Source organism: Protopterus annectens, chromosome 5.part0 (genome assembly GCF_019279795.1).
Source record: "Protopterus annectens isolate FY-2018-M chromosome 5.part0, PAN1.0, whole genome shotgun sequence".
Taxonomy (NCBI): domain Eukaryota; kingdom Metazoa; phylum Chordata; order Ceratodontiformes; family Protopteridae; genus Protopterus; species Protopterus annectens.
The window spans coordinates 495,883,604-495,900,074 of NC_056735.1; the positions used below are offsets into that span (position 1 = coordinate 495,883,604).

At 42.2% G+C, this 16,471-nt stretch overlaps 1 protein-coding gene across 1 annotated transcript in view; it reads left to right on the forward strand.

The window, feature by feature from the left end:
• SLC38A10 (solute carrier family 38 member 10) overlaps positions 1-16,471 on the forward strand; it is a gene marked incomplete in the record, with an annotated part of 1,157,663 nt that overhangs the window by 314,511 nt on the left and 826,681 nt on the right. The window contains 1 exon segment of the mRNA XM_044072422.1: positions 14,803-14,927. Coding sequence (XP_043928357.1) covers positions 14,803-14,927 — 125 coding nt within the window.

Below are 16,471 nucleotides of genomic sequence, written 5' to 3' on the forward strand. Positions count from 1 at the left end.
GCAACACCATAGAGCCCTTCCTTCCCACACTGAACCCTTACCCTTCAAGAAATGTGTATGTACATCAAATATACCTCCTCCAAAATTTCCAAGCCTGTGCAAAAGACACACAAAAACACTACTTGTAACAATTTCTATTCCAGTTGACATCTTAAACATTAATGTTTCATAACACTTTTTACATATGTTTGCAAACCTGGTTTCATTTTGCTTGATCCTGTTAACTTCAAATGATAATACCCTAATTAACTGAGATATTCCCCCATTTGTCCAAACTCAAACTTTAGAGAGTAAATCTAACCCACATTCCACTGACCTATTTACCTATTTATTGTAATTGCTAGGGAAATAGTAATTTCTCAAAGGATGGCCAAGAGTTAACATCTTAGTTACCTGACCTGACACATTTCTACTGTGCACCCCTCAACACAGTGTAGAACATAACTTCACTTTAGAATTTTGCTGTACATCATGCTCCTGTGTACCAAACAGCCTGGCCGAAGGTATAACATCAATAAATAGTATTTTTTGTTTTTAATTCTGTTAATATAGCACAATTTTTTCCAAACCAGTTCCCATCACAAGTCACATTCACACAAAAGCACCGCTACCTGTTCATGCTCCTCACCTGCCCCTCATTTAAATCTCCGTCACTACATGCACTGCACTCTGCCTGCACTGTGAAAACTCTGGTACTTTCCTCTATTTTCCAGATCATGTTCAATCACTTATAAACAAAGTGACCTGAACTCGACATGACTGCTGCTGTCAGAAGTAGCTCGCTTTCTGGGACTGCTGCTTATGTTGTCAGTGTTGGCAAAAGGGTTTCTTCTTTTCTACTTCCGCTACTACAACATATCCAGGAGAAGAAGTCTGTCTCTGAGCCCAGAAAGCTCTGATCTTACTCTTGGTATAACCTTCCCATTACAGTTCCCCTGCTGTTTCACTGCATTAGGTGAAGATCTAAATCCCAGCTAGTTCTTTTCCGTAGCTTCAGGAGCTCATCATTTTTTTTAAAGCTGGGAGAAGTGAGTGATCAGACATGATGAGAACTAACGACAGAATTAAAACAGCAGTAAAACAGACAAACGGTCAGCAGCACTCTGAATCAGACAGCAACTAAAAATTTCCTTGGGACTCTATCTCATTAACATTCCGCATAACAAAATGGTCTGTACAGAAAGACAATCAAAAATTATCTGAGTTCCACCACTACAACATAAGGGGCAATGACAACAGCTGTAGGAAACTCGTAATGTAAAACTGGTGCATTTTTGAGTCTTGTAGAATGAGGACATCATTTTGTGCAAGATTGGTTTGGGTGATTAAATGGTGCTCTCATTTGATATCTTTATAATCATAAACCATGCACGCAAGTCTACCTGTATCTCTTTATCAGGAGGAGCCATCCTCCTTTGGGTGTTGAAAATGTAATACTTCTTGCAGTTCCCCAATCCACATCAAAAGGGTATGTTACAGTCATACCTGTCAACATGTTAGTCACAAAATCTGGTCAAAGATCAGTATAATGGGGGACAAAGGCCCAAAAATAGGGACAGAATTTAAGTATTGATCTTATAAACTTAGAAAGCTGATAGAATAACAGATTTGTGTTTGTATATATTTTATGAAGGATGTGAACTCTGAAACTCGTATATATGTCATCACTGACTTCAGTCCTCCGCGATTTGCCAGAAAACATTTACAAAAACAAATATGAGTTAATTATATAAATGTTATATTTAATTTTGAGGGATAATGTGCATACTTCAGAATACATTGGTTCTCATTTTAGTTAAAGAACATTTTAATTTTTTGAGAACGTTACTACTGACCAATTACCGGTAATGTTTTTTTCTTTTCTGTATAGCGGACTAAAACAGTAGCTTAGCAGATGAAAGCAGACATTTCAGTTAGATATTAAACTTGAAGTAAATTGTTTTGTTCTATTAGATAGTGAGACAACTAACAGAACACTATGAATTGTGTACATGATGTCCTTCAAGGATGCATCTGCAGTCCTTACAAATGGGTTGTCCTGTCGTCAGGCAGCCCTTCGGTCAGCCGGATTCCAAAGTCTGGGTCTGGCCTCGGCTGGTGTCGCACTTCACCCGACGTCATAGCTGCAGTTCTTCGGGTATAAAGGCATCAGCCGACGCCATTTTCCTCAGTCTTTCTTGCCGGCGTGGCGGGCCAAGAGAAGCTGTTCGCAAGTGCCGGTCGGTCAGAACCAGAGATTACTCCTTTCTGCATTTACCACAACATAGGCCTTTAGCCATTCCTCCAGTTCTTTCTGTTGTAGATGATGCATTTAATGATGCTTGTACTGCTCCTGATTCTCTACCTCCGGCCCTGCTAAGCCTGATAGATACTACAGGGTCCCACACATTACCATTTGTATAAGGCTCCTTTTGCAGATCCCGAGACTATCTCCCAAGGACCCAAGGCTGTAGCAGCTACTTCTGCTAAGAACCCTCCCTCAGAAAGGGAATCCAGATCCTTAGAGAGATGGGGTAAAAAGTTTACACTTCTGCTACTCTTTCAGCTAGGGCCTTGAACTGTCAATTTCACATGATCCAGTATCAAGAATTTATGCTGGACCAGTTGACCAAAAAACTGTCCTCTGATGAATCATTAGACAAAAAATCTGTTCAGGAAATGGTACATAACATTCAGCAAGTCAGTAACCATTCCTTAAAATGCGGCTATGATGCACTGGAGGCTTCCTCTAGATCAGCCATGACTGGCACAGTTATCAGAAGGCATGCATGGTTAAAAGAGCAGGCCTTACCAGACCATGTCAAGTCCAAACTACTAGATGCTCCTATGGATAAGATCAATTTGTTTGGCTCTCCTGCACAACAGGTGCTGAAGAAAATGGAAGAGAAGGCAAAATCTGTCCAAACGGTAAAAGATTTCTTACAGGTCCAACCGCTAAGGTTTAGCAGGAATTGGCCCTCCAAGAATTGGTCCTTTCCAGACTCATCCAGAGCTCAGAGGGGCAGGAATAGGCGTTCAAGAGGCAGAAGCCAATCCAGGGGTGCCTACAGGGGACGCCAGTGGCAGAGTAACAACCAGCGAGGTACAGCCACGGACGCAGCCACCACCACAACTACAGGACAATCACAGTGACTTGCTACCAGGAGCAACTAGAAGCACCTTTAGGCGGAAGCTAGCCTTATTTTCAATAAACTGGCATTACATCACAAGAGACAAGTGGATTTTACAGACAATAGACCAAGGCTACAGGTTTCACTTCCATACTCTACCAGGGAAGAGAGGAATGCCAAACCTACCTCCAAATCAAAAGGCAGAAGCTCTAAAACAAATATCCCAATTATTAAAGATGAGAGCTGTGGAAAAGGTACCATCTATGGAGCAAGGAAAGGATTTTACTCCAGACTCTTCTTGGTACCAAGAAAAGAGCAAATGGAGACCTATTCTCGACCTGTCCGCTTTAAACACATTCCTCATTGTTCCAAAATTCAAAATGCTGACACTACAGCAGCTTCTTCCCATGCTGGGCAAGGAGTCTTGGCTGGTAACTCTAGATCTCAAGGAGGCATACCTGCACGTCCCCATACGACCAAATTGCAGAAGATACCTCAGATTTCTTGCAGGATCAGAGCATTATCAATTCTCAGCATTGCCCTTTGGCTTATCTACTGCCCAGAGTGTTCACGAAATGCCTGGCATCAGTAATTGCTCATTGCAGGCTTCAGGGAATCCAAATCTACCCTACCTGGCCTGATACAAGCGGACAACAAAAACAAGCTAGCAGAAGACTTACAGAGGGTCATTTACTTGCTACAAGCCCTGGGATACACAGTCAATATAAAAAAGTCAAGACTGATACCATCCCAGAGAATAACCTTTTTGGGTGCAGAGTTGGGCACATCAAAGCAAATGGCATTCCTAACAGTAGAAAAACAGCAGCAGCTACCTCTCTACTTCTTGGCATTAACAAAGCAGAACCATCTGACAGCAAGAAAAGTACTGCAAGCCTTGGGCTTCATGGCATCCTGCATAATATTGGTTCCTCTTGCCAGACTGCATATGAGAAAACTACAGTGGTACCTAAGGAATTTATGGTCTCAACACAAGCACAGCTTGGAAACTCAGATTCCAATTATTCCATGTCTGAAGCAAGAATTCCTATGGTGGGCTCAGGCTTGTCAATCAAACACAGGATTGCCCTTCCACAGTACTCAACCAAGCCAGACCATCACGACGGACGCCTCAGACCTCGGTTGGGGGGCACACATGCTGGACAAGTGCATACAAGGCTTATGGACTCAAGACCAGCTGCACCTACACATAAATCTAAAGGAAGTGCTGGCAGTAAAACTAGCAATTCAGGCATTCAGACTATTTCTCCAACAAGGTCTATTGATGATAAGGACAGACAACACCACAGTTATGTGGTACATCAACAAACAGGGAGGCACACATTCGTATCCTCTTTGCCGGATGGCACTGGACCTCTGGAATGTGGCCCTGAGCTACAACATTCAGTTAAAAGCAGTTTTTGTACCAGGAAAAGAAAACATTCTAGCAGATATATTAAGCAGGACTACCACGGATGCCCACGAATGGATGCTACATCCGGACATCTTCAAAACCATTACAAGAAAATGGGGGCTTCCAGAAATAGACTTATTTGCATCCCCACGCAATCACCAGCTAAAGAAATTCTGCAACCCACTTGCTTGGAAGGTGGACTCCCTATCCTTCAGTTGGAAAAACCTGACAGCATATGCATTCCCACCGCTTCCTTTGATGCACAGGGTGCTATTGAAGATCAAAGAGGACCGTCCAAGGATCATTCTGATAGCTCCAGACTGGCCAAGGCAACATTGGTACCCATTACTGAGGAGCATGTCTCGGGAACAAATCTGGCCACTACCCCTGGTTCCCTTGCTGTTAACACAGAACAACTTCAACAATCTGCATCCAAACCTGAAAACTCTGCAGCTGACTGCCTGGAACATTGCATAAGACCAATTAACCCTAATTTATCCCAAAGGGTTAAAGACATTATCCTTGAGGCTCGCAGACCCTCAACAAGAAAAAATTATTCAGCAAAATGGAAAAGATTTCTCATTTGGAGTACTGCAAAAGGAGAAGATGTGTCACTGGTAAACATAGCCAACATCCTGGAATACTTGGCAGAGCTCTTCCACACAGGCCTGTCCTATTCCTCCATCAAGATTCATGCATCAGCTATTTCAGCAGAATACGACTTGGATCCTCCTGTCTTCTCACATCTTCTGCTCAGACAGTTTCTGAGAGGAATTAAAAATGTAAAGCCTCCTAGGAAGCCACCATTACCAGCATGGGACTTGAACTTTGTGCTAGAAAAATTGACACTTCCTCCTAACCAGCAGCAACAGCAGATTTACAATACTTATCATGGAAGACTGCCTTCCTGCTGGCAATCACTTCAGCAAGAAGGGTCTCTGAGCTTCAGGCATTAATGGCAGTACAACCCTTCCTGATCTTCCATCAAGATAGAGTCCATGAGAACAAATCCTTCCTTTATGCCTAAGGTGGTCTCCAGAGTTTCTTTAAATCAGGCTATCCACCTACCTACATTCTTCCCCAACCCACAGAACAGGGAGAAAGACTGCTGCATACCTTGGATGTACATAGGCAATTACGCTACTACCTGGACAGGACCAAGGGCAATAGAAAACTGACCAGCTACTGGTAGCATATGCAACAGGAAGGAAGGAAAAGCAATTTCAAAACAGACAATCTCCAAGTAGATAGGAAATTGCATTAGATTTTGTTACTCCTACCATGGAAAGAAAACTCCAGAGAACATCAGGCCTCACTCTACAAGAGCTACAGCCACTACCACAGCCTTCTTACGAGGAGTGGCTACCAAGGACATTTTAGAGGCTGCTACTTGGAGCTCTGTGCATACATTTGCCAAGCATTATAATTTACCTTTATACTCTAGATCCCGAGCAGGTTTTGCCACTGCTGTTTGGGATCCTAACTACACCATAACTTTATTTTTCCACCTCCCCCAGTTTGGCTATGGTATTCTACCCATTTGTAAGGACTGCAGATGCATCCTTGAAGGACATAGTACAGTTTTGTACCTACCATAAATGTAGATGTCCGATAGGAATGCATCTGCAGTCAGTCTGTGGTGCTCCTAGGGTATTTGCCCATCTTATAGCTAGCTGGGGAATCTATTATGGTGTATTTGTTTGTATATATGTACATACATGCTTATTTTTGTGTTTGCTCTCTACTATTTGGAATCATTGGCATTTATCCAAATTTAGCCTTCCAAGAGGGCACCTGGCATCTGGGGCAAGAAACACTGAGGAAAATGGCGTCGGCTGATGCCTTTATACCCGAAGAACTGCAGCTATACTTTGGAAAAGGGCTGCCTGACGACAGGACAACCCATTTGTAAGGACTGCAGATGCATTCCTGTCGGACATCTACATTTATGGTAGGTACAAAACTGTACTTTTCAAATATTGATACTATAAATTATTATAAATGTGTAGCCATTGAGATCCATCAGCAAAATAACGTTTGCTTTTGCTCTCTTTCTGGAATGATAATACAACTGGCTAAACTCGAGCTTTATTTTTTTCCCATATTTCATCTACCTCTGCTTGTTTTCACTATTGCTTTTACAAACTGATGGATACACAATTTTCTCAGCAATGTTTGCCCGTACAAAGAAACTGTTCGGTTATTTAAGGCAAAATGTGAACTTCAGGCTTCATTAGCAGCTTTTGTCTGTCTTTTCAAAACTCCAAACTAAAAGATTAAACAAAAAAACAGCTTTGCATTCCTAATGTCTGCTATGCTGATCAGTTTGTAATTAAATTTCTTATTCTTTTTTTCTGTTTACCGTACGTAAGAAGGAAGTTATACTGTCCGGTGCATTTATCTTCAACAAAATATGTCTGCATAAACATTATGCCTTAAGGATATACCTATTGTTTACTCTAACAGCAGATCATGCCATTGCCACACATCTTTTAATTCATATTATGCCTACACGTACTCTCTTCTTCAACCTTTACTGAACAAGTCAGTTAGGTGTATGTTTCAGCCACTAAACACGCATTGTGTTGAGATTCAGTCAATCAAAATATGAAGTGCTAGGCTATTGGATTAATAATAAGATGGGGATTACAAGACTGGTTGCTGTGGTGTCATTGCGCAACTGTTTAAATTCTAATCTGTCAGTAATATAGGGGGAGTTAAACATAACGAACATAAGTAAAATTACCAGTCTGATTATTTCTCTTCAGAGTGTGGGCATTCAGCTCCCCTAATTTATACACAGACTCATTTTCAGTCACTTAACTACCTTGGTTCAGAGAAGCTCCAGATTTTCTTGTTCCATTTTAGACAAACATTCATGGTGTGAATTAAACAGGAAGGCACTTGGTGACTGCTTTACCTAGCTGCCCTTTCCAGGCTCAGTAAGACCACTTTCTGTAATTATGTACATGCTTGCGAGTGTGAGCATGATATTGTCAGCTTTACTTCGGTAAACAGTCATACTGTGATGGTGCAGCAGACTGGCAGTCCAGTGCCGGCTTCATACATAAATGCCGATACTGGATTTGCAGTTGTGCTAATGCGCCTAGTCATTTAGCTATAACAAACTGCTTTTTAAATTAGTAGCAAACAGTTTTACATATTTTTTACCCTTCATAGAGAATATGTGAGTTTTAATTGGTGCCTGGTGACCTAGCTACATTTGTGAGCAAAGACTAAATCCATGACACTTTTTAAATATTACTCTTAATTCCCCTACAACATTAAAGGAACAACAAGTATTTCATACAGATACATTTTCTAAACAATATCTGGCACTGCTCACTGGTTGTAATTATTAATACTGTATAAGAAAATGTCATATTTTACAAGAGACACTTCAATAACTTAGTGGTAACATCAGTAGGAAAATGAAACTGGGATTTTAAGGGGTCAGTCGGGAATTCGTGGCACCCTATTATTTTGAGGCCAAAGCCGGGAAATACTGAGGAATTCGGTACCGTTGAGAGGTATGAATCCATTGTATTTTTTGTTATGATGCTGTATTCTGTGTATTTTAACTGACTGCATTTGTGAGAAGTTCAGTCTGATGAAGTTCTGTATGTTGGAATGAAAGCATTTACTGTTCCTTTTAGTAAGCTAGTATTTTCTTTGGTCTTTAGTTCTACAGTTTTTTTTTTTTACTGTTAATGTTTGCATTACATTTAGCTGGTGCATCTGTTAACTTAATTGCCCTTTGTTTTTTTTCACATTGATTGTAATATTATAAACATTTTGCTTCAGTGTTTCCATATAAAGAACAGTGTATATTGTAGTTTTAAAAAAAAAACATGCAAATATATTGTGTAACAGTGCTTATTGAGGAAAAGATATAAACATTGTAAAGCTGCGTGTCTGCTTCATACCTCAATTTTGTGTTACTTAATTGTAATTAGCAATATTTTATTGATCCCATCTGTCTGATATGACTTGTGTGTCCTTGAGCTACTTGTTGGATCTGAGCCAACAAAACTACTGCTGTAGCCACAAGCTCTTTTGAAATGTTCCTACCCATAATACACCAGCAGGTGACACTTTCTCAGATCTTGTTTATCTCCCCAGTGTTCAAGACAAGTTTTTGATCTTCAGCAAGGCTAAGTGCACCATTTCTTAGAAATTTCAGCAGCCTTTAGTGTATTACAGTCTTCTTTCTACCTTCTTTTGTCTTTGAGCTTCTTTTGTTGAGCTTTTTGGCTGCATTTCATCCTCTCTATGCAAAAATAATATATATGTATACACACACACACACACACATTAGAGTAGTTTAGACTTTTCTCTCTTCAGTTCTGAGAGGTTATACATTTGTCTGTATATTCATACTGAGTTTTTCCAGCTGGTTACTTTGTTGTTGTTCACTGGTCATTGTGCTAATTATGGAAGGTAGCAAGGAGAAAAAGGCTTTAATAAGTGTTTTCAGTGTGGGCACAAAATCCCACTTCAGGATTTGCATGAACAGTATGTTGTATATGTGGGTGTGTAGCACCTTATGCCTGAGCTGCTCCATCTGCAAAGCATTTGGTCAGCATGCCTTATCAGACAGGAGGAGCATCTTAGTGACTTAAAGGCATGTTGCCCCTGGAGCCAGAGGCAGACAAGCATAAAAAGGACTGAAACAGTCACAGCAAAAAAAAAAAAAAAAAAAAACAGTCCAAAGGCAATGACAGGCATTAGGATCCCAAAAAGAGAAAACTGACAAGAGTGTCCTGGTGCCAGACCCACAAAAGTTGTCAGATTGGAGCCGATTGGTTCTTCGGTTCCATTGATATCTCTAATATTTGCTCCACTCTCCTCAGAACCGATTACTGTTGAAGATAAGAAATTTGAGCTCCTGATTCGAGGTACATGTCTTCTGAGAGGGAGCTTTCATGTTTCCCTTCTTGGTCCCCATATCAGTCATCGATAAGGTACTTCCAGGACCTGTAGGAGTACCGTTGTGTTGGAGTTGGATCATGTGATAAAGACTTTGATCAAGATGTAGATCAACATAGGTGTTCTCCCATCTTCCTCCACTGTGAAGGTGGAGCAGGTGGGTCCCTCATTACTTTTACTTGCTTTCCCCCCAGTCTGACTTTCTTATCTGATACTTTAGGGGTCAACTTACCTGCTTGAAGCTGGTGACTTCAGAAGAGACTGCAACCCAGCCTTTGGCTCCAAAGGTTTCCCATCTGATTCAGTCAACCCCAGATTATTGATTTGAGTGCATCTCTGTAGTGACATCTTGATGTTGACACTTCAGTACTGTCTTTCACATATAGTACCATTTTTCAGTGTTGGACTCATCTGAATTGAGAGTAGATGGACTCAAGGATACTGGTACTGTAGCCTCTATCAAGTTCAGGGATTCCTTCGTCAGGGCCACCTGTCTCTTCTGTAGAAGGGACAGCAGTGGCACTTAAGTGAGTTCCATGTATCAAGCGGACATGAGCTCTCCTTTTGAGGTTATGGGGAGGATCATAGCCTCTTCTCCAACAGCTGCTACACACGCTTCACTGTTGTCAGCTCCTTCTCCTCCTGTTGGTGCCCTTTTATCTCTGATCTCTGTCTTGACCCTCTTATACTTCTCAAGGTCATAGCTGAGCCAGTGACCTCAAATGTACTGTCCAGCTGCAGGACCAATCCCCTGATGACTTAGATTCTACACAACTTAACAACTTAAGGTTCTGAAGAAGAGAATATGCAAGAGGAGGCACATCAACTAGAGGCTCTAGAGGGATCCCCAAATCTCCTTCTGAAGGTTTCAACTTTAATGAGGTCTTAGAACTCCTGCATCAATGGGGGAAATTGGCACATAGATCTCCCCTGTCAGGATGAGCAGGTCCTATTTGAGGCATATGTTTGGCCCCTGCTACTTCTTGGTTGTTTCATTCGGTGGGCCAGCTTCTCTATCTGGCTGCCAGGGGAGCATGGCAAGAACCTAACTCTTCTGAAAGTGTCCTGAAGAAACCTGACAAAATTCTCCGTCCCCAAGGATAGGCTGTTTTTGTCCAAGAGTCCCTTGGCTGATTTCCATCATCATGAACGTGCCAATTAAAGACCATCTGTCCATCAACCAAACAGGGAGTCTAGAGCGATGGACAAGCTAGGGAAGTAGGTTTATGCTTCTGGCACCTTTGCTTTACAAATCTTGAACTGTGCCACACACAGGCACTGGATTCATAGAGATTTGGCAGAGCAAGCATTAGCCTCTCCGAAAAGGCCACCCACTCCTCACTGTAGAAAACAGCTAAAAGCCACTTTGGGCATGAGTTGTAGTATTACAGATCTCTCCATGCAGCTCATACACAATGCAACTGATGGAAATATTTGTAATATTAAGACATCACTTCTATGATTTTATAGACCATTTTAAATCATCCTTTATCAGTTTCTCTTATGGATTATCCTTGTTTAGTCCATTGGTTAAAGAAAGAATGCTGAAGTGTGAAGAAGATGGGCAATCACTGTTTGTATTAGGTGCTTAGTCTGAAACCCCACAGAAATCTTATAGTAGGAAAAAAAGGGGTTCATGTCTTATGGTATGAAAAATCTCAGCATCCATCTTTGAAAGGGGTGGCCATGGCAGAGGCAACCCCTTTAATGGACACAGACACAGAGTTCATGGAGGTCCACATCCTAACCTTCCCTGAAGGGCTGCCCAACTGCTCACCTCTGGAGGCAGTTATGCATCATTCATTTCTTTGCTTCCCCATGTGGATGGCTGTCACGCAGGATTCTTGGGTCAGGGGCATAATAACCAAAGTCTATTAGATACCCTTTTTCAATACACTTGCAGTTCCCAAGCAGCCACTTCCAGATGTACTGCCCCACCAGTGAGAAGCAGCCATGAGAGAAATCATATCTCCTTTTCAAAAGACGTGATTGAAAAGATTCCACTGGACCAGGCAGGGGCAGGTTCTTTTTGGTTCCAAAGAAAAACAAGGCTACAGGCCAATATTGGACCCAAGCAAACTCAACCAGTATGTCAAAAAGACCCACTTCAGAATGTTCACAGTCCAAGCAATTTTGTCCTGCTTACCAGCAAATTTTTGGATGTGCTGGACTGACCTTCAGGATGCTTACCTCCACATCAAAATAGTAAAACCATCTAGAAGGTTTCTAATGTGCATGAGGGCCAGTCACTTCCAGTTCATTTCCCTCTCTTTCAGTCTCACCACAGTCTTCCATTTATTTTTCAGGTGCATAGTGATGGTAGCAATGAATTTTGGCTGCTCGTGCTCAGTGTTCCTTTACCTGGACAGCTGGCTGTTTGCTGCCATGTCATGAGAGTCTCATGTCAAGGCCAGGGACTATTTGCTTTAGTTTTGATGGCCTTAGACATTAATGTCAACTAAAGAAAATCACAACTATAGCCAACCTAAATCATACAGCTGATTGGTTGCCACTTTGATGCAAAGTCCTACTTCATATTTATTCCTCAAAAAAGAGTCCAGTCATTAAGGCTTGCAGTTCAGAATCTGCTTTGCTTCCACCTCCTCCTGCAGTTTTTGTTCTAAGAGTTCTACTCCTCAATGGCTTCATCTATCCTAATAGTTCACGTAGCATGTCTCCATATGGGAATTCTACAATGGTTGCTCAGAGTGCAATGATCACAACTGACTGATTCACTGGCAGGGCCCTTCAGAATTACTAGTTTTAGCAGGAGTCAGATTTGTTGATGGTTAGCCTTCTTGGTGATCTCACAAGGGAGACCCTTTCTGTTGCTCCCACCATCAGCAATGATAGCCATGGACTCCTGCTTGGGGTGGGGGGGTATATTATCAGGAGAGGATGGGCCAATGTACACGGATAGAGCAAGAGGCAACTTTTAGATAAGTATCCTAGAGATGACAGTAGTCCTCCTAGAGCTGGAGGAACTTCAGGACTTCTTGCCTCCAGGGATGATTTCCATGCAAACAAAAAACATAATTGTGGTTCAGCAGGCAGGGAGGAAGCAGATCTTACCCCTATGCAGGAAAGTTATGAGACCGTGGCATTGGGTGATCACTTTGCATAGCTTCTTGACAGCAATGCACATTCCTGGAAGTGTTTGCTATTTCTCCAAAAGACACAGCAGATTTATTCTTTTGCCTCACAAGTGGTTTCAAAATTCAAAGTTAGCTCATCAAATATTTTGCCACTGAGGCTATCCTTGCTACATTCTCTTGACTTCCCTAGTCAACATCGAGTGCAGCAATTATTTCACCTTAATTCACCCAAAGGGGCAGTCCCACAGAGACTTCTCTAATTTAACAATGGCCAGTCTTCTTCTTTATGTTTCCTCCCTGCCCCTGATACTGCTGGTTCATACAGAAGGCAGTCAGATGCAAAGGATGATGATCCTCATTGCCCCATACCGACCCAGGCAAATCTGCTTCACCCTGAAAAGGCATCACATCAGGGAACTCCTCTGGTGGCAGGATCTCAGACAAGATCTTTTTTCTCACCCCTCCAGGTTGCCTCACCTGGAGCTCCTCAACCTAAAACTAACCACATGGTTTCTTAAGTTCTGTTAATGACTTTCCTGTCTCAACAGGTGGTACAATTTTTTTCTCTTTCCCAGAAGAAATGTTCTCATAGATTATACAGGAGAAAATGGAGGTGTTTGAGTCCTTAAAACTTTTCTTCACTTCACAACCTTTTTTCCTCGGGTTCTAGTTATTTAACTGTCAAGATCCAGCTAGTCGCAGTCTCCAATTTCTACCAAGATTTCGACTCCCATTCATAAGCTTCTTATGGATCTTGCAAGACTTTTCTGAAAGGTACATTCTTGCTTCACCCTCCAGTCAGAGAACCAGTCCCTTTGTGGAACCTCCATTTTGTGTTAAAGGCCTTAACAGAGTCCCCATTTGAGCCAGTGTGTACCATTTCATTAAAATTCCTATATTGGAATATCCTATTTTTCATGGCTGTAACCTCAGCCAGCAGAATATCTGAGTTACATGCAGTATCATCATCATCCTCAACTTATTTGCTTTTTCAGAGATTGTGGCTCATTTTACACTAATCCCCTCCTTTCTTCGAAAGGTAACAACCGAATCTAGCTTGAATCAATCCATCCATCTGCCAGTCTTCTTTCCTAATCACTTCAACAAGGGCATATACTTGCTTCATACTTTAGTTGTGCACATAGAATCTTCACAGAAGTAATGCCATCAGAAACAACCCTCAACTGTTTTGTTTCTTTTACTCCTAATAGGCCTGGCTCCAAGCTTTCCAACATTGTTTTGTCCAGATGGATCTTCAAATGTATAATCTGATTATTCTTCCAGTAATTGTCCTTTTCCCTTTAGACCAAAAGCTCATTGTGTGAGGTCGGTGGTCACATACACTTCCTTCTTCAGGAATTCTTCAGTGGATGAGATTTGTGCAGCTGCTACATGGGCTTCCTTACATACCTTTACTGAATGTTATAAGCTAGTCATAGGTTCATAGTTCATATAAGCTGGTCATGATTTCAAGATCAAGATCTTCCCTTGGATTCACTAAGTAACTGGGGATTCGAACCCACAATTCAGATTGGATCGATGGAATGAATAAAATACAATAGCTAAATATTACCATAACACTGGATCCTTTCATCCTTATCCATCCAATGTGACATCCCTCTCCCTCTTCCCCCTTCCTTTTTCTAGTTCTGGAGGAACTGAAGAGTCTGCTTTTTGAGGTTTACAGCAAGTTTCTGTGTATCTTTGAGCAACAAACTTGATCTGAGTGAGCTTCACCTGCTGGTGCATTTTGGTTGGAAAAAATTAAAAGATCTTGAAAAGATCTTGAGGATGGAGCACTAGTTTTGCTTTCTTGTATCTGACAAGCAGCTTGAGGATCCACAAGTCTTATCAGATTGATGAGGATGATTTATGCAATGTATGTACTGTATTTGCCACTTGGTGTAACTTGAGGCCAACTTCAGACTGAATGCTCAGAATACAAAAGAATTGAGATGGAACATTATAGACTATGAAAAAATACCTGCTTTTTAATATTTTTAATTACTGTGGAACATTGCGTCCTGTATGGTTTGAAACTTTTCTTTAACTTAAAGCGACTGATTTAAATGTGTAACATCTGAGAATTATATTCTGTAAGTAGAAGGAGTATTGCTTCTGGTTCACAAGATTATGTGCCCTCTTTAGTGTAAAATGTCTGTTGACTGACAGGTGCTTGAATGTTTTACTGATTATATGTTTGGTTCTACATGGTATTTATTAGCTTTGACTTTTCACTCTGTGTCAATCTTTACAGATAGTGGTTTCTTCATTCAATCATGGTGTTATTAGTGGACAGTGGCTAAAAATGGTGAGCTACTTCCGGTGGGAAGGCATCTTCCGCTGCATTCCTATATTTGGCATGTCCTTTGCTTGTCAGTCGTAAGTACCCATTGCATCTGTTGTTGTAGTAAATCAGTAGCTATAACTGCTTTATTTTGGAACTTCTGTTTTAAATGTGTATGCTATATAATATTTACTTAATTAGGCTGGCTTATTTATTTATTTGCAGTTGGTTTACCAGGGTTGTCCATTGGGCCAAGATGAACCCGTTTTCAATGTAGTCCTGGGGAGAAAAGCTCCAATAACAATGTTAATAGGTTCTACATTAGATTACAAAAATTTACAAATGATGTAGCTTAGAGCATGAAGTTGCAAGCAGTATAGGACCAGAAACAAGGTTAACATAGGATCTGAAGTAGGAGATTTGTTTGTCTGCAACCTGTGGGTTATGGATCCGATATCGGATCCGAACCGGCATGGTTTTCCAGCTATGGATCCAAGCTCTCAGCTCCTCCCCTCACCCATAATGCCCTGCTCTACCCTCATGACCCCAGATCTCGCTTGCAGCATGGTGACTGGATTTGTTTCTCAAGCTCTCAAGCTAAGTGGTAGTTTTACTGTTTAAAATCAGAATTTTGAAGTTTTTATTGATTTTTTGTGTGAAAGTGTAGGTTTCCCCTTTGATATTTTTCCTTTAGAGTTAATCTAAAAGTTTTATCCCTCCTCGCTGTTGAGAGTGTGTGTTGGGCCTGTGTGTGTATTGGTTGTTTAGTTACTTTAGTTTGGTAACTGTTTTGTTAGACTAGGATGGCAGACCAACCTAAGTCTATATTTTCTAAATGCTCGAGTGTGGCCATAAGCTTTCCCAGCTGATGGCCACACTCTGTGTGTTAGATGCCTGGGGGTTGAACACCTCACATCTGGATGTTCCATTTGTGCAGGGTTCAACCCCAGGGCATTGAAGGAGCGGAGGTCCAAGCTTGTTTTGGGCCTTTACCGGACTCGGCTCCGACCTCCGCTCCTTCGAGTAACTGCCTACGGTTTCCCTCTGCACCCTCCTCCTCCTGGGACTCAACCTCCCGCTTCTGGTTCGGAGGAGAGGGATGCTAAGAAAAGGACCGGAGGGAGAAGCACCATAAGCGGCGGGCCGAGACCTCTGTTTCGCCCCGCCAGCCAAGCGGCTTCTCACCCGCCCGTTGTTGGCTCCATTGTCGGCTCGGTCTCCTCCTTCTCGGCTCCGGTCTCCAGTGTGTTTTCACTGGGACCTGAGGAGGAGGAGACCCGATCTCCGTCGAGGCTATCGAGGAGGCACTCCAGGCCTACCTCGTAGCCTCGCCGAGATGCTCTCGATGCTGATCTGGACCGGATGATGAGAAGGTTCATCCAGGCCCAGATGCAGATGGGAGTGCTCTTGCCTCCCTCTGGGAGCTCAACACCCTTTTTCAAACCGATTGCTCCTTCTCCGACCCGCTATCTGGGTTCGGAGCAGCTGGAGCCGAGCAGCTTCAGAGCCGGGGTGGTCGGCGCCGATAGTACTTTGTACTTTGGATCCGACCCTGCCCTCGAGTGCATCGGATCCGACCTCGGAGCCTGGATCGAGCCTCGGATCCAGGGGATCAGTGCCCGGCGCCGCCTGTGTCGGA